The sequence below is a fragment of the Vigna umbellata genome, chromosome 5, assembly GCF_029865625.1.
Source record: "Vigna umbellata cultivar VRB3 chromosome 5, Vumbellata_1.0, whole genome shotgun sequence".
Classification (NCBI taxonomy): domain Eukaryota; kingdom Viridiplantae; phylum Streptophyta; class Magnoliopsida; order Fabales; family Fabaceae; genus Vigna; species Vigna umbellata.
Window position 1 is genome coordinate 15797598 of NC_142169.1, and position 19766 is coordinate 15817363.

The 19766-nt window shown below is 33.5% G+C and overlaps 1 protein-coding gene across 1 annotated transcript; it reads left to right on the forward strand.

Moving 5' to 3' along the window:
* The first annotated feature begins 15620 nt into the window (after positions 1 to 15620).
* On the forward strand, positions 15621 to 16231 carry LOC124836271 (DUF3339-domain containing protein). The gene has a single exon (XM_047311398.2). It carries the CDS (start codon positions 15828 to 15830, stop codon positions 16038 to 16040), a length of 213 nt encoding a protein of 70 aa, XP_047167354.1. The 5' UTR covers positions 15621 to 15827; the 3' UTR covers positions 16041 to 16231.
* The last annotated feature ends 3535 nt before the right edge of the window (positions 16232 to 19766 follow it).

Consider the following 19766-nt stretch of genomic DNA (forward strand, 5'->3'; position numbering starts at 1 on the left):
ACGCCGTTACCAAAAAGGATTTAATTGCACACTTTTTACAAAAGTTGGGACCACATTGAACTTCTAAAAAACAGTAGGACCACATTGAACATTTGACCCCTTTCGAGGGACCAAAAAAGGTATTAAACCTTTGATAAATATGACGAGAATGACTGCGTGTTTTCATTTAGGTTAAAAGATGTGACTTTAAATAGTAAAAAAAAAGTGACATACAAAATAATTTCCACTCTAATTCATTGTGGTGAATTTTATGAACTTTTTAAATAGATGAAAATAGGATTTTAGACCAAATACAAAGAATAAAATACTACATAATCTACATCTATTTATAACAATAAATTAGTATTGCACCTAAATAATCAAAACTAGCAATCTCTAACTTATCTCTATAAAAATAAAACTAATATTATTTGACCCAAAATAATAAAATAAGACTCAAACAAAATTTCTAATAAACTCTTAAAATTTAAGTTTCAACCAACCAAACTTTCCCACTTTAGCTTTCCATGTGCATCATCCCACATCAAGTTTCACTAGTGCAGTCACGGGAAACGACAACGGTTCTTTTCGTCCATAGGTAGCGATTCCTAAACCGAGGCATATCCAGGCGAGGCAAAAAGGGATAGCCTTTTTGTCTCGGTTCTGAACCGAGGCATAAAAGTGAAGGATTTTGCTTCGATTCAAAGTTAACCGAAGCAGTAGGCTTTTTTTTAATTTTTTTTTCGTACAACTTTATGTCTCGGTTCCCTTTGAACTGAGGCAGTATGTCCAACTCTACTGCCTCGGTTCAGGTCCGAACCGAGGCAATAGGGTCTTTTTTTTATTTTTTTGCTTCTTTCGCAAGCCTTTATGCCTCGGCTGGGGTATGAACTGATGCCATAGGTGGGTTTTCTGTCTCGGTTATGTTCACAACCGAGGCATATTCCCCTATTTTCTTTTAAGAACAGGTCTGTTTCTGCAATAGTCCCAACTGTAGAAACAAACCTGCATATAATTTTACAGCCAAAACAGTCCAAAACAATCTAGAAGCATATGTTTTAAATAAAAATTATATTAATACATTCAATGTAATCGTAAATCAACTTCTTAAAGCATAAATCATCCAATGTAATCATAAATCATCCCATGCAAGCTTTTTAGCTGTAGCAAAAGAGCTCCCAGATAACATCATATGTGTTGCAAGGGAACTATTAAAAAAATGCTTTACCATACATTTATATAACAAAGAAAGTTGAAACATTGAGTTTCTTACCAATCTACTACATGTCTAAGAGGGCTGAGAGGAGACTTGTGCAATGACCAAAACCAGACAGCAGTGTTCTCCGGAATGGAGATCACAAGTAGCTGCCAATGACGCTTGAAATTGGTAATAACTTAATTATCATATACCAAAATTAATAAATGAAACTTTAAAGTTAACAAACTTCACTTACCCAAGTATATAAGGGAGAAAATATATCTCCTTCCCCGTTGCAAAGCAGGTGGTGATGTATGTTTGGATATCATCAAACTTATTTCTTTGATGAGTCATAGAGGGGTCAATGAACCCATACATCATTAAACCCCTTCTTGTTACTGACATCAAACATATACCTGAAATGAAGAAATAATTTGATATAAGTAACTTGAAAAAAAGAATTATATAAAAAAGTTCTCATAAACTTACATCATCCACAACTGAATGAGTGTAATATTAATTTCTTCTCTCCCCGACGCAAGCTCCCTAACATCTTGCTGATGCAAGTACAATGGAATTTGAGCTTTTCTTCCAAATGTAGTAGAATCCCAATGTACAATCATCGGCGCATCTGAAATGATGTTCGCAAGCTCGTCTAACGCACCAAGAGGGTCGTCCTTAGATAAATGAGTCTTCTTCGGTGTAGTACTTCCCTCTTGACCTATCTGTTGTTACATGAAATAATGGTTATGTTATGACGTCAATAAGAAGTAAATATTAAAATTGAGAATTATATAGTAGGAGTGTTTATCGGGGGATCAGATACATCACCAACCAAATGTCTAGGCTAGGCGACGAAGGACTTAAATGCCTCTTGCACAATGAAAAACTCATCTATAGGCACAGGAAGAACGACATCTAGTACGACAACTTCATTCAACGTGACCTTGACCTCATCTTCTGCTAGCTGTACACCATGCCTTATAGTGGTTGTCACATAGACTATGCCACGAGCCATTAGCATGGTCCCGGTATCAGAGAGAATACGTCCATGTCGTCCCCTAGAGCACCGACAGCTGAGCAACTTCCTTTGTCGCTTCTACCTGTCAAATTAAATGTTAGGTTATACAAAAAGAAAATTAATAAACAAAAATGATTATAAGTTTACTTGTAGGGGGCACAACATGTTTCGCTACAAGAGATGGCGGAAGACGATTGCCATAATCCTCATAACGCTGCTGGAACTAGTGCGCAACCATTTCAGCAACTTCATCATACAACTGTCCGAACCTTCTTTGTGATCTCCTGCGTCATCTATTTTCTTATTTCCTCCTTCAGCTTTTGTTCATAATCTTTACTTAATCCGGATGAAGATGGATGCAAGGAAGACCCAAAGAACTATCGTATGCCTATGCCAGTCCTAGCAGCACGCACCCATCCTGGGTGCTCAGGTCGTCCAATAGTTGTGGCAAGAATATTCTCACGACTTTGTTGTGTTAATTGACCTTGGGAGCTCTGCTCAACCAAGGAGTCCTGTAACATAACAAAACTTCATAATTATTTGAAAGATCTATGTAATATATATAACAAAAATGTTGTTTAAATATGAGAAATGACATCTTACAATTCTTTCAGATATCTCTCTGGCAGTGTCGGAAGTGTAGGAGCCCGATGATCTTAAACGAGCTAACTTCCACTTCTCGTGCCGAGATGGTGGTGAAGGACGAGGAGGAGGGTCACCACCCTTAGAAAGTGAAAGTCTACTATCAGACTTCTGCTTTTATTTTCTCCTCAAGCTTCTTGTATCCACTACGAGACAGTAGGTGTGAATTTTTATTCTGAGCATTTATACCTTGTGCTTTTGACCTTGTTTCCTGTGACAAAAAGAAATAATTGTTATGATATAAAATTATGAATGATGAATTGAATGATTTTACCTACACTTACCTGTCACGTCTCGGATGTCCTAAACTATACAAACTGACGCTCCTCTAGTGGGTCTAGAAGTGGGGACTTCATCCCTAGACGAATGTGGTGCCTCAGCCATATATCTTTCACAAAAAATAAGATGAAAGATTAATAAAAGACTTATAAAATAACAAACAGATTAATAAAAGATAAACAAAAAGCCATAAATTTTGACACAAATATGAAATTCATACATAATCATATGGATTGGTCATATGTATATTCCCTCATTGTGATCTTCCCGATTATCTTGTATATCATCAATTAGAGGGTTGTCATCCAAATTTGTTGTCGTTTTAAATGGATGGTTGTCAACAATATGAAGATTACTTAGATTTTCTTCTTTATCTTCAATTTGTCGTTTTGCTTGAAGAGTGACATACCAATGGTCAGATGTAGGATCTTTGACATAAAAAACCTGACTTGCTTGATATGCCATGATAAACGGTTAGTCTCCATAACCAACCTTTCGAAAATCAACTAGTGTAATACCAGATTCATCTATTTTGACACCACTCTTATTATCGACCCACTTACATTTGAAGAGTGCAACAGAAAACTTAGTGTAATCAACCTCTCATATCTCTTCTATTCTACCATAATATATCATTGATCCTATTACAGGATTTTGATCTTTGAATCTAGAAAATTGTAGCGACTCAGCTTCTAGACTGACGCCACTATTTTGTACTATGCTTTTATCATCCAAAGTCTTTGTATAGAATGTGCAATTATTAATTTCATAGCCTGTACAACATACAACATCAAACTTCAAACCATTTGCTAGCCACAACAAAGTCTCAGAAGATCGTGGTTCTTTCAAAACTTCAAATTTGAACCAAGACAAGAATGTTTTGTTATGCTCCATCAATTGCCATTTCTCTTATTGTCTTGGATAGTTGTCCTTTACAACGACTTTGTGTGCTTCCAAAAATGGGATCACTTCATATGTGTTGTTTAATATGTACAGATGTGCTTGCATTAATTCTTCACGACTTTTCGTCACCACATTCAAACCTCGGATGCTTTTACTTGTAGAACATCTATTCAACCTTATGTATGAGGGACTTCTATCGGATTTGCTTTAGTCATATAAAAAGAGCAAAACTCGATACTTTCTTCAGCAATATATCTTTCAATCATTGAACCTTCTGGACGATATTGATTTTTGACGTGCCCTTTCAAAATCTTCATATAACGCTCAATAGGATACATCCATCTTAAGTATACTGGTCTACAAAACTTTATTTCTCTTACCAAAGAACAAGTAAATGTTGTTGGTATCAGAGGGGGTATTTTTCGAAGAGTATAGCGCAGCGGAATTAAAACTCAGAGCGCGGAAAGCGTGTTCGATCACAATTAAAATTAATTTGGTCCTTTTAGTAAAAATAATTTTCTTTCAGAAAATTAATCAAACAGTTGATATACGTAAAATAATGAGTGTAGGGAATAGAAAAATCACACAGATATTTTTATACTGGTTCGATTCAACAGAATCTACGTCTAGTCGTTAATCACTATAAATAGTGATTAACAGTTCCACTAAAAATGGTTTAACAGATTACAATAAAATGAACAAGAATAAAACAAAAAGAACCACTCTACCAACTTGAAGAGAACCGCTCCGGCAATCGACCAACGATTCGCAAGCTTCTCCTTTCACAAGAACAGGCAGAGTACCTTGCTAACTTGAAGAGAGTCTGCTCCGACTATCGACACATGATACGCGAGCCTCTCCTTTCACAAGACCAAGCAAGGGAACAATCAACAAAAAGCTCTCTAAGAACGTTCCTCTGACACACAATGTTCTAAGCTTTTTCAGTTAAAAAAAACGTTACCTTCTGATTTCTCCAAATCAAATTATATAGCCAAGTACACTGAATGCCAAAGGTCAGCTCCCAACTGCCATGAATAATCGATTATTGTAAGTGATAATTGATTATTCAAGTCCATTACAGAGTTTTCAAAAAAGTGATAATCGATTATATGAAGTGATAATCGATTATTCAAGTATGACTTGTGATAATCGATTATTGCTTAACCATAATCGATTATACTAGTAAAAATTACAATGTTTAACATTTTCCTACTACATTCAAAATCTACAAGTTGCTTTTTTTAAATATTTTCCTACTACATCCAAAATCTATAAGTTACAGCATCATCAAAACACATCTTCAGGTTTTACCAATACTCCTTATTGGTAACAAATGCACCATGATGTCAAAAAAGGATGGAGGGAAAAACATTTCTAGTTCACACAAGGTGATGATAATGTCGCTTTGAAGTTCATCTAATTTTGTAGGATCAATGACTTTACTACAAATTGACGAGAAAAATGAGCACAATCGAGTTATGGTCTGCCTAACTTTTTTGGGCAAAATTCCACAAATTGCCACCGGTAACAATTGTTGTATTAAGACGTGGCAATCGTGAGACTTGATTCCAACAAGCTTTAAGTCCTACATTGATACTATGCTCTTTATATTTGAAGAGTATCCTTGTGGTACCTTGATACTCTTTAAAAAAAGACAAAAACTTATCTTCTCTTATTTGGACATTGTGTACCATGTAGGGGGAAAATAAGTACGTTTACCAATCTCTCTTGGTGCCAACTCTTCTCGGATCTTCATGTCAACCAAATCCAAACGCGCATTCACTTCATTTTTTTGTTTTTCCCTCGATGTTTAGTAGTGTACCAATCAAGCTATCACAAACATTCTTCTCTACATGCATGACATCTATGCAATGTCGAACATCTAACTTTGACCAATATGGAAGATCAAATAATATTGATTTCTTCTTCCAAGGGGTCGTTACAGAAGACTTCTTGGACGTTTTCCCAAATACATGATGTACTCTATTAACTTTTTCAAGAACTTCAAGTCCAATAAGTGGAGTGGGTGCATTGTCTTTCTCTTGTTCTCCATTGAGTGCTTTCTATAACCTTCGATATGGATGATAAGATTGTAAAAATCGTCAATGACGCATATACATTGGCTTCCTTCCATGTTTTAATTGATGAGCTGCATTGTTTTCTTCACATATAGGACATGTTTTATGACCCTTCACACTATACCCCTAACAAATTACCGTAAGCTGGGAAGTCATTAATGGTGCAAAATAACATGGCATGCATCATGAAAGTTTCTAAAGCAAAGACATCAAATATTTCAACCCCATCAACCCACAACAACTTCAAGTCTTCAACTAGTGGCCTAAGATAAATATCTATGTATTTTCCAGGCTGCTCTGGACCAAATATCAACATTGACAACATCATGTACTTTCTTTTCATGCACAATCCAAGAGATAAGTTGTAAAATATCAATATAACGGGCCAACAACTGTGATTGGTACTTAAATTACCAAATGGGTTCATTCCATCAGTAGTTAAGTCAAACCTAAGATTTCTACACTCTTGACCATATTGGGGGAATTCTTAATCAATATTTTTCCATTGCTTTGAATCAGCTGGATGACAAAGCAGCCCATCGACTATTCTCCTATCTGCATGTCATCTTAGGTTTTTAGCGTCTTTGGGATTCACGAACAAGCACTCAAGTATGGCTACGAGTGGAAGGTACCAAACTACTTTCATAGCAGAACCATTCTTTTGTGTAACCACTATCTTCACCGTTGTTTTTTTCCTTGTATCGTGATAACCCACATTTTGGAAACTTTGTCAAAACATCGTACTCATTCCTATACAATATGCAATCATTCGGACATGTATGTATCTATTTATACTCCATACCTATCGGACAAAAAAAATTTTTGCACCATAATTACGAGTGGGTAATGTATTTCCATCTGCCATCATTTCATTCAACAACGATAATAATTCTGTAAAACTCTTATCAGTCCATCCATTGGTCGTCTTTAAATTCATTAGCCTTAACACCGCTAACAACTGTGTGAACTTAGTTGAACCGGCATACAAAGTATTATCGGCATACACATGCACTTGGGCAAAAGCTTCTACGCCAACATCGCGGATCATGTCCTCTAAATTGTCTTTTTCTGGTCAATCTTCCATATCCATGGTGGAATCATATACATTTTCAGTTGGAAAGTCTATTAATTCGTCGTGTCATATCCATGTTGTATAACTTTGTATGAAACCATCACAGATAAGATATTCCCTAATATCAGTTGCGTTCAATTTCCTCCCATTCAAATAGTTCACACAGGGACATCTAAACTTGACTTCATCATCACCACTTGTACTCGCATTATGTTGCGCAAACTCTATAAATTCTTATACCCCTCTCTCCTACTCAGTGTTGATGCGTGGTAAATTAATCCACCCTTGATCCGTACGCATGTTTATTGAAATTATTTACACAATTTCAATAATCTTGAATGATCACTTTGTTTGTGTTTGTATTCAAGGTGTGACCCTATCCATTCAAGAAGATTCACTTTTTTTAGTTTATTAAACTTATCAATTTTAACCAACATATATAAAATTTAATGAAATTTTGCCAACATTTTGCATTGGTCTTTAGGTTACACAAAATGAAAGTGATTATATATCACAATCAAATATGCACCCGAATATCAATGCGAAATGGTGGCAAAATTTCGTGAAATTTGATGATATGTTGTTTAAAATTGATATGTATTAATAAACTATGAAAAAGTTATTACTCTTCTTAAACTGTCCAACCGGACAATTCAAGATTCAATACTTGTAAATTATTATTACCATCTCCTCTCTATTCATTTTGTAAAAAGTACCTTTGTTTAAAAAAATCTGGAGATAGTAAATAATTTTTTTACTGAATCTCAAATGGGAAACTAAGGCTAATTCTCAACAACAATATATATTCAAGCAAACAAATAATTACATATACAACATGCAATATATTCAAGCAAACAATATATTCAAGGAAACAAATAATTACATGTTCATATTAAAAGGAAAAATTTAAGAATATGAACCTTGGAGCGTGAAAGTTGGTCAACTATTGAGAATGTGTGCGTATAATATCTCAGCACAAAAATATAATATCTACACAAAAACAAAGCACACATTAGTTAGTTTAATGATTTCTATATTCCTAATTTCTATAATTCTAATTCAAAATTATACACCAATTTACATCATCAACCAATTCAATCCTAACAATGCAAATTTATGTTTATATATTCCTAACAATTTAATTTAATTATAACAATATTATTTTTGTTTATTTAATTATAACAATTTAATTATAACAATTCAAAATTATGTTTGTACACCAAAAATAAATATTACATATGCAACAAAGTCAACCAAAATTTAGTCACTCATGTTTTGTACACAAAACATTGAAAACAAATTACCAAGAACAACACTAAAGAGTACTAGAAAAATCGAACCAAACCTAATATAAATGTCCTCTATCATGCTACAATTTATCTCTCATCCTCAACTCTCACCAAACTTTCTCCTTTCATCATCACATTCCTAATCTAAAACTAAAAATAATTCTCTCACTCAACACAGTCATAAAGAAACTAGGGGCAGTGGAACATCAAAGGGAGCAGTTTTAAAAAAACTTACCACGAAGAACCAAGAGAAGGGATGAACGCCGTGGAGAAAGCGGTGAAGTCCAGTTGATGGAAACCCATTTAGGGCATTCCATTCAAAGGAGTACCAACTTAAGCTAAGGCTAAGAAAGGGAAGTTGGAGAAGGACTTTTAGAAGCTCTTTCTTGATTTTCTTTCTCTGAGTCTTAGAAGGATTCTCTTTAATATGTTTATATGTGTTTTGTAGGGTCTAATAAAGCTAGGAGATCATGGATCAACTAGCCAAAAAGCTTGATAAATCAAGAAGCAAGGAAACATCAAGAATGGAGAAGCAAGCCAAATCTTCACTTGGAGGAATGTTGGAATCTTCACTTGGATTCATAAAGGCATTGTCCACTTGCAATCCTAGCGCCCAAGGAATGAGGGTTTGAGCTCAACGGTTGAAGTTGCACCAAGCTTGTTGTCCACGTGTTGCTAGCTTGTTGCCTACGTAGCCAATCACGTTTCTTCACCCTTGCGCAACTGGCATTGAAAACATTAGGCGTGAACTAGGAGCTTGTTTCGTTTCCTTTAAATACCTTGCTCCAGTGCTTGTAATCGACACCTTTGATTTTAATGAAGAATTGATTTCTGTTGATTTTTTCCAGCACATTCTTCTTGTTGAAGGTCACCGAGAGAGAGCTTGAGAGTTTCCTCTAGCCTCTCTCCCTAGCTAGGCTTCATTCCTAGCATTCCTCTACACCATCCGCCTCATATTTCAGCACCTAAAACTATGCCTTCATTCCATTTTTCTTCATCACCGCTTCATCAATTTCTCATCACCGAACCACTGTTCGATTCAATCTTCCTCTACTTCAACCTTATCTTCATCTCTGAATCATTCATTCTCCTTCAATCCAGCCACTGAACATCGTTTGAAGAGTGGGTTCCAGAGTTTATGCTTCCTCCGGTCATCATCGTCATAATTCATCTCATTTCGTTGTGTTACATCATCATTTTGCTCACCTCTGGGACCCGTTCTTCCATCATCAGCGGTGTAGGGTGCAGGTGCAGCGGCGGCGGTGATTGGAATGGAAGCACGAACATGATAAAGAAATGCAACAACGAAGATGGCGAAACAGAGACACCAACGCGCATGAGAGGATGCTTCGCCTGAGAGCAATGGACAAACAAAACCTTCGCCGTAGAGAGCAATGGAGGCGCGACCAGGGAAGAAGAAAAACCACTTTTGCGGGGAAGAAGAAAGAGGAACAGTAGGGTAAAAAATTTTTACGCCCTCTCTAGAGTTGTATATTAAACTCTACTACCCCGGTTAATCCACTAACCGAAGCAATAAACATGTATATGCCTCGGTTCTTCCAATAACAGATGACTATAAGCCTCAGAAAAAAAAATAAAGAATATGAAATGGCATTTTGGAAATAATCTTCAACTTATACACATTGGTTTACCTCTCAACCGAGGCATAAAGCCCTTTTAACACCGGCTCTTAGACAACCGAAGCTGTATGATTTAAACAGGAAAATTGAAACGTTCCATGAATCAGACGTGTCAGTTCTGGACAGAACATACTGCCTCGGGCCCTCGGTGAACCGAGACAGTAGAGCAGGATTCGAAAAGCTGTCAGGCCAAACGTCAATTCTGCAAGAATTTCTCAGGGTTTTAGGCCTCGGTTGGTGTTTGAACTGAGGTCATATGTTGTATATGCCTCGGTTCCTATTGAATCGAGTCATAAAAGTTAGCCTAATCTACGAAAATGTCATCGCGTTCTAGTAGGCTTCAGTTTTGCCTAAACCGAGGCCTTAAATCCAGCTTTTATTGAACCTTGAAAGTTTTTAAATAAATGAAAATAGGATTTTAGACTAAATACAAAGAATAAAAACTAAAAACAAAATATCTGAGTCAAAATAAAAAACTACATAATATAAATCTATTTATAACAATAAATTAGTATTGCACCTAAATAATAAAAACTAGCAATCTCTAACTTATCTCTTTAAAAATAAAACTAATATTATTTGACCCAAAATAATAAAATAAGACTCAAACAAAATTTCTAATAAACTCCTAAAATTTAAGTTTAAACCAACCAAATCTTCCCACTTTAGCTTGCCAAGTCTATTGTTGTTTGCTTTCTTGAGTGCATCGAGTTGACATTGTTTACCCTAGACACTTGAGAGAAACACTGATAATGCATCTGTGAGGTTTTGTTACTTTTGACTAACAGTGCAGGAGCTCACTCCCATTCTCGGTTTGCTGGTCATTTAGAAGGATTTTATTTGCTTAAGCGGTGCACATGGTTTGGGTTTTATTAGATCCACGCTTGGACCTAGAAGGATTTATATACTCCACATGTTAGCTCACTCATTTTGTTTTATTTCATTGATTAACGTGTTTTCTTTAAATGTCATTCCCGCTGCAATGTGTTTTCATTTCTTATATTAGCTTGAATGTTGTTCTATTTTTCTTCTTCAGCTGGAATGTACCTTTATTTTATTAGCTCATCATTGCAATTGTACTAGCATTGATTTATCCTTGCAATTCAAGTTCTTTACTTAGCTGAATTGGAATTTTATTTATGCTGCTTGGTGTTGAAATTTCATTTGTCGTTGCATTTTCTTTTTATTATAGTAGCACACGACACATTGCATCTCAAGGCAGTAGATGCATTTCCTTATTCACCTATAGCATTCAAGTGGTTACACAAGCTGAATTTAAATTTCGTTCTCTCGGATTTATTATGTTGCAAATTGATAAGGGATGCTACAACCTCGGGATGGGAGTATGGAGAAGCAAAATGTGTTGCACGGTGATTTTAATTTTGGAGAAAATTCAAGCTTTTTTAATTCATATTCTATTTTAAAGAAGCACCATACTCATTTATTTTGCTTTACTCCTAGTGTTTATTTTAGGTGTTGATTCCATGATGAATAGCTTTTCATTTTTAGTTATGTGTTTTTATTTTTATTATCTGTTGCATTTTATTGTTCATCTTGTTTTCAAATGTTGTTTCAATCTCGGTTTGCTTTACTGATGCTTCTACTGTTTCGTTTAATGTTTAAGTTCATTTGATAAATCTCAAATAAGATCTTGTTACGTTTTCTCCGTGTTTACCATTCCCGCATTTTGTTTTCAAATCTTGATGAATTCTGCATTTTCTGGTTTTGCTGCTTTTAGACCGTTCGGTCTCTGACGTTCGGCCTTATTGTTTTGACATTTACTTCAACGCTTTTAATACTGAAAGTCACCTCGCCACTTCCTTATTTAACTCAAAATGTGATGGTTTAAGAAACAACTCTGCACTTAGGCCAAGATATTACTAATTGAAATATGCTAGCAACTTTTAAACACCATTTTAAACTTGTTCAAGCTATGAAATAGCTTAAAAATAGTAGAAATCAAAATCAGACCTTACTATGGCCAACTTCTGTAGAAAAATATCAATCCACCAAAAACAAGTTTGATTGATTCAAAAGCTATAGCACCAATGAAAATGACTCAAGGAAGTCTTAATACACTAGATCAAGCTAGAAATTATCAGCTATAATGAATTAAATTCATCTTAGACATCCAAGGATTTTTAAGCACGGTGAAAGCTTGAACTAAGACAAAAACAATGGTTGCTTCAAGGAAGTCTTAATACACTAGATCAAGCTGGAAATTATCAGCTATAATGAATTAAATTCATCTTAGACATCCAAGGATTTTTAAGCACGGTGAAAGCTTGAACTAAGACAAAAACAATGGTTGCTTCTAGTTTATGAGGCAACCAAGCTATTCTAGATGCATTTCATTACTAGTTATGGTTTGTCATACCTTTTGCAACCTTAAACAACACCAAACAGTGGTGGATAATACATAGAACAAAATTAAAAGACTTAAAACAAAGTCAAAGAAAACCTAAACTACAAATGAATTTTCAATCAGATTTGTAACTTGAACCAGAGTTTTAGTGATTCTGCTCATATCACCAAGGCTAGATTAAGTTCTCATTGCCTTATTTGGTTGATATATGGCAACAATTTCATCTAAACTCAATAACATCCAAAAAGCAAAAGCAGGAAAACCAGATTTAATGACAAATTAAAAACACCACATCAAAATTTTGAGCACATGACTTTAACATACTGGAATTGAATTCTAAAGCATAATTGACTCAATTTAAACAATCCTACCGATTAAAATAAAGGAATAAGCTAGATTAAACAATTGAAACATTGAAACAACGAAGATCACCGAATAAACTAGACATAACAGTAACACGAATGATAAAAAAACAGAACAACTCAAAAACATCAATACATTTATGGAAGATGAATGAAACGGTGATGTACATCAAAAATGACCAAGCAGAATTAATGAAATAGTAAGACAGCATGGAAATCATATAAAGACACTTAGCTCAAGCGTGCAATTCGGGTGTAGGAAGATGTGCTTGAACAATGCGGCGGAATGGGTTGAAGAATGATGATGATGATCGGAGGAAACATAAACATGTGGAAACAACTCTCAAGAAGTGTTCGGTAGCTGGATTGAAGGATATGTAAGGAGTCGACGATGAAGGTAAGGTTGAAGCAGAAGAAAAATGGAATGGAATAGTGGTTCGGTGATGGAGAAATTGAAGCACAGTTTCAAACGGTAGTGTTCTGTGAATTGGGAAATGAAATGGAAGCAAAAGATTATGAGCTATGTTGGATGCGGATGATTAATAACGTGCTAGGAATGAAGCCTAGCTAGCGAGAGAGGCTAGAGGAAACTCTTAAGCTCTCTCTCGGTAACCTTCAACAAGAAGAAAGTTATGGACAAAAATCAACAGAATCAATTCTTCATTCAAATCAAAGGTGCTTTTTACAATGGCTAAGCAAGCTAATTAAAGGAAAAATACAAGTTCCCGGTTCACGCCTTCACTTGGCTAACGTTATCAACAAATGCCAGTTGTGAAAGGGTGAAGAAACGTGCGTGGCTACGTGAGCAACAAGCTAGCCGCAGTACGTGGACAACAAGCTTGGTGCAGCTTCAACGGTTGATCTCACACTCTCATCCGCTGGGCGCTAGGCTTCTTCAACTTCAAGCAAGCTGCTTGTTGGAATGTGACTCATGTGGGGATCCAAAGCAGCTTGTTGGACAGTTGGACAGTGCCTTTATGCATCCAAGTGAAGATTCCAACATTCCTCCAAAAGATTTGGCTTGCTTCTCCATTCTTGATGTTTTCATTCTTCTTGATTTATCAAGCTTCTTGGCTAGTTGATCCATGATTTCCTAGCCTTGTTAGACCCTACAAAACAACATACAAACATATTAAAGATAAACCTTCTAAGACTTAGAGAAAGAAAATCAAAAAAGAGCTTTTAAAAGTCCTTCTTCACTTTCCTTTCTTAGCCATATAATTGGTAATCGTTTGAATAAGATTTCCTAAATGGATTTTCATCGCAATGGAAAACAAGTAGTAAGTAAAATTCATGAAGTCGAAGATAAATTAACCTATTATGTAAAATAAATTATTTATTTTATTTTATTTTCATTTTTTATAAGTATTATTTAGAAAATTATTTAAGAAGACAGTGTTTGAAATGCGACCTATCACAATTAATTATTTAGTGTACTGAAAATACAAAAAATCAACAAATTTCTAATTCAACCTAAACATAATTGATATTCAAAAGTCAAATAGTTATAATAAAAGTACTTAAATTATTTTCGCTCAAATACTACAAATGTTGGGGTAAGAATTTATGTTTATAGAGGGTTTATTCTCATAAAAGAAATAATAAAATAAAACATTGTTAGGTATTTATACATTCTTGATTGTGGAGAATAGATTTAATTGTTTCATAGAGCCTGAGAGGGGCAATTGCCAACTTTACAAAGGGATCTAAATACCCATAAAAATATTACAAATTTAAAGATTTAAAGGAACAATGAAAGAAAGTTAATATTTATATATATATTTTTCCTTATTTTCGACTATACCAAATTTCAAAGTTTGCAATCAAAACCGTAGAATACGCACATTAGGAAAACATCATTAACAAGTAACTTTTAAATATAACTTTGAATTCTAAAATTAAAAGAATAAAAAAAATATTTTTGCTTTTAATTATTAGACACGCATGGATAGAATAAGATCCCATTCTTAGAGTGGAAACATGTACATGGCATAACATTATAGGTAACTTGTAGGACAAAATTAATTTAACAATATGTTCAAAAGATGTGTTCCCCATGATAACATTGTAACCCTGCCTATATATACATGCAAAGAGATCATTTGCTTCTCACTTTTTCTCTCTTTTCTCTCTCTCTTTCTAATATCATATAAATCTTCTATCAATGAATCTTCAAAATTCCCCACGGAATCTTCCAATGGCTTGAGTTCATACATGAAACTGGAAATGGGAAAATATAGGGAGGATTTGAAGACTTGGCGTATTTCTTATGGTCCCACATAATGATTAAAAGAGACGAATAAAATAGGGTAAAGATTATTGCATAAATTGCTGCAGGTATATTTGAATTTCAATTTAATCCCCTAATCTTTCTAATTTTTTTCTTTTGTACCCTAAATAAATAATAAATATTTTACAATACATGTCATGTCATGTCTGACCAAGACTAATGGAGATATACCTTTCATTTCTTCTTTTATGAGCATGCATTCCTTCTTTTCAAAATTCATGTAACCTTTGGCTTTGCACACACAAACTAAGGAACCTCCCAGAGTGTCGTCTCATGCAACAACTCAATCTTTTGACACGCGTTTCTTTCCGCTTTTAAAAAATCGGCATAGTTTAATGAACAAATTACACCCACTTTAAAATCAAACAGTAAAGCAATAACAGAAAAAGACACTAAGATGAAACATTATCAGAAGCTTGAGGAAAACTAAAATAAAAATAAAGGTAGTTCTTTTGGCTGGCACATAAAGCAAACCCCACTGGCCACAACAATTAACATACCTTTCTTCTCTCCTTAGCCCTTGTCTTTTTTTCTCTCCAAGTTTGGCATCCCCTTCTCCTTAACCACCAAGGAAGTCTTCTACTTATTGAGAAAGCCCTCACTTTACCACATGCTTCATATTTGGCTTGTTTTCTCAATCAAGCAAGAGCAAAGAAGCAGAAGCAGAAACTATAGCAGAAGAAACTGAGAGTGATCAGAGTGAAGGGAAATGGGAGCTGATTGGGGACCAGTTATTGTTGCAGTGGCTTTGTTCATACTCTTGTCTCCTGGTTTGTTGTTCCAGTTTCCAGCAAGGTATAGAGTGGTTGAGTTTGGCAACATGAGCACTAGTGGGATTGCAATTTTGATTCATGCCATCATATTTTTCTGCATACTTACCATCTTGGTTGTAGCAATAGGCATTCACATACACATCAACTGATCAATCCAACTTCACCACAAATCCTCATCATTATCTTTACAATTACCTTCTTCTCTTTTCTCTTTTCCTCCTTTCATGTACTAATTTCCCTTTTTAAGTTTTTCATCTTGGGCACTGTGTACCAAAAATTTGTTCAAATGGATAAGGAGATATAAAACTATATAGGAATTGTGTCTTTTGTTACTGTTTAATTTCAGTAGTCTTTATGCTTCTTCTGTGTGATTTTGGTCGCATTGACTTGCATTTAGTGCATCTTATGTTCTTAATTCCTAAGGGGTTGTTTGCATCAGAATATTCTGGATGCAATTCAATAGAATCTCGCAAACCGATATGTTTAGTAAATATAAAAATAATGAAAAATATGTTTAGTTACTCTTATCCTTCTAATATTCTACATAAATAATCTTGGTTCTCATTGTTTTAATTATTTACTTTTGATCTATGTATTTAAAGATTAATAACTTCAATTTTCAATCTACGCATTTAAAAATGAATAATTTTATTGATAATTATCATCAAATTTATAGTTGGGACATAAACAACCAATCGGGTTCTAAGTTTAACATGGTTAATAATACTTGTTGCCTTTTGCTCCTAAAACCGTTCGACTTTATTGTAATAGTAATAAGTACCAACGTTTTGGTTGATTTTTTTTCCCCTGTATCGATGTAAAAAACCCAAATTATCATAAGTTTAAAACATTTCAAATTCTATGCTTTAAAAATTTATTTTAAATTATGTAATTTAAAAGTAAAAATTGCATTTGAGATGGTTCAATGTATTACATATTACACAACTCAAAAATATATAAATTAATGCGAAATTTTAAGAATATGTACTACATGTGTTGGACTTTGGTTCTACAAACAAGAAAGAATATATTTTTAATATAGATTATATAATTTAAAATACATTTTCAAATTGCATAATTTAAAAATAAAAAATATATCATCTAAATTATACTTTTGATATACGTGATTTAAAGGTTCAGAAATATGTTAATGATTAAATAATTTAAAATATATTTTTGAATATTCAACTTGAAATATATTGTCCTATTTAAAAAATTATGTAATGCAAAAAATATTTTTAAATTCTACAACTTAAAAATCTAAAATATTTGTATTTTAGACATTTTTAACAATTCTATGAAGGTACAGAAAGAAGTAATGGGTACAAGAAGAAAGTATAAGTGCAAAATTCTGCATCTTTTTCACTGCGTCTGGGGATATAAGAACGGTGCCAACTTTGATCATATGCCAATCACTTTTATCAAATCCACTTCTTTTTCATTAATATTCACTCCTAAAGCTTAAAGATTAAAGAGTCTGATATATATTATGCACCAAATTCATGCTTATCGTATCTACCCAACCACCATGATGTAAGAGGAGTACATAATGCATATACCATTTTCGCTCACCTTCAACTTCCTTTATGTTAATATTTATGTTTCAATGTTTCTCGTATATACACTATGTTTTAAAATATGTTTGTTTTGTATAATTCGGAAATCATTTTTATTTTCAAATTCTACAACCTATTTTTTTTCTTTTGTGTTGTATAATTTAAAAGTTGTTTTTTATTTTAAACTTTAGTTTATATAATGTAAAAGTAATTTTATTTTGCATAAAAACCATGGCATGTGAGCCACTTTAGTTTTTTAACAATGGGGTTGTAGAAAAACAATGAAGGGAAACGAAATCTCATATCAGTTTGCCATTAAACGGATTATTATATCCGTAAACGGATGTGCACGTCCGTTTTTTAGTTTTTTTTTATCATTACAAAATTATTAAACAAAATAAAAATGATAAAAACATAATATATCTATATATTATTAATATAATTAAAATAATTTCATAAATATATAAAAAAATGTAAAAATTAATAACTTTAAACTAATACTTTGACATTATAAAGTTATTGAGAATTCTTCAACGGATATGAAAATTAGTAAACGGATGTCAACATCCGTTGAAGCTAAATGATGAAAAGTAAATTTTTCTAATGATCAACTTTGATGTCCGCCAAAGGTAGATTGGGGATGTGGTGATGTAGGGAGAATCACTCTTTTTTTTAATTTGCGGACATAATATCTGTATTGTTTCGATTTAACATAAATATGATACTATTTATTGAGACAGACAATCGCAATTTGTGTTTTCTAACAAGTCTTTAAGGATTGGAAAAGTAATGCCAAAGACAAATATAATTTCTTTTTCTCAAATATGAAAAATACTAATTTTTTAAATATATTATTAGACCTTTAATTTATGTCAGTACATCTTTACTTTCAATTTGGATAAGTTTATCTTGACCTTCAGTTTAGGTGGATCCATCTCAAACTTTAGTTTCAGGTCGGTCCAAGTCGACTCTCGGCATGAGATGAACTGACGAATCTCAACCTTTGTCCAGGTCGCACTAGTCTCATCCTTGAGCTCAGCTTAACCTGTCTCAACCTACGACTACAGGTGGGATCGAATTTGAGTTGGGGTTGACTTAGTTAAATTTCGGTTAGGGCATATTCTACTGATATTTAGTCGGGGCCAACCCAACCGAATTTAGTCAAATTTTGGTTCAGGTCAACTTTGACAAATTTTGATCGAAGTTGATTCAATTGAATTCCCTCTGATTTAGGTAAGGTTCGACACAACCATATTTGGGCAAATTTCGACCAAAGCTGACTGTCACGAATTCGACCAAATTTTGGTAGGGACCGACTCAGTCATATCGATCGAATTTCGGTCAGACTCGATGATGAGTGTATATTTATATTGTCATTTAGCCTTTAATCTTGGATTCTTAATTAGTTTTTGTACTTTAAAAGAACATTTTAATTAGAATTTGTTATAATTGGGTTTATTGCACAAGATATAAAAACATGATAGAAATAGCTTTTTAGTTGCATAAATGGTCTTTGGATATTTAGATGTGTGTTAGTGCAACTGCAACTAAGTTGAACTCATGGAGATGTGAAAATAAATTGGTTAAAGTTTCATGACATCTTAAAGATGAATTCAAGAATAGAAAATAATAAAAAACCACAAAGCTAAGACTTGCATGAAGAAGGCAAGGAAAACATGAAAAAATAATGAAGAAATTTGGCAAGGAAAACCACAAAAAAAAAATGACACCTTAAATATTACTATGCCTAATCATATTCTTTTACCTCTTATATCTTGATTGAATGTGTTTATTCCAATAATTAGCTTTTTATTTGATATAAGAGGTAAAAGAATATGATTAGGCATAGTAATATTTAATTGAGAATGTACTTTGGTTAAATTTACTATAAGTAATCTACAAAGTTCTTACTTTTAATTAAGAATGTACTTTGGTTAATAGTGAGATTACCAATAAATTAATTAAGAATTTACATTGAACAATAATATTTAAATAACCAATGATGAATCCTACTTTGAAAAGAGAGTGAAATCAACCTATTTTCTTTATCATTATTTTTTATCTTTTTAATTTTTTTATAAATATATTGCTTTCTATCTTTTGTTATTTTGTTCATTAATCTTTTATTTTCTTTTATTACTTATATTATTTTATTTGACTATAACCCCTATTATATAGTTTTTATAAGAACTAATTTGTTAGAAATCATAATGTTGTATTCGTTGGGAGACAACTTATGGTTCAATTTCCCCTTTCTATTTTGTTGGCTAATATCTTAGCAATACTAAAGTTGTTATAGTTTACTAATATTAATTTGAT

Coding starts and splice junctions, on each gene's coding strand:
- LOC124836271 (XM_047311398.2), top strand. CDS start 15,828: ATGGGAGCTGATTGGGGACCAGTTATTGTTGCAGTGGCTTTGTTCATA.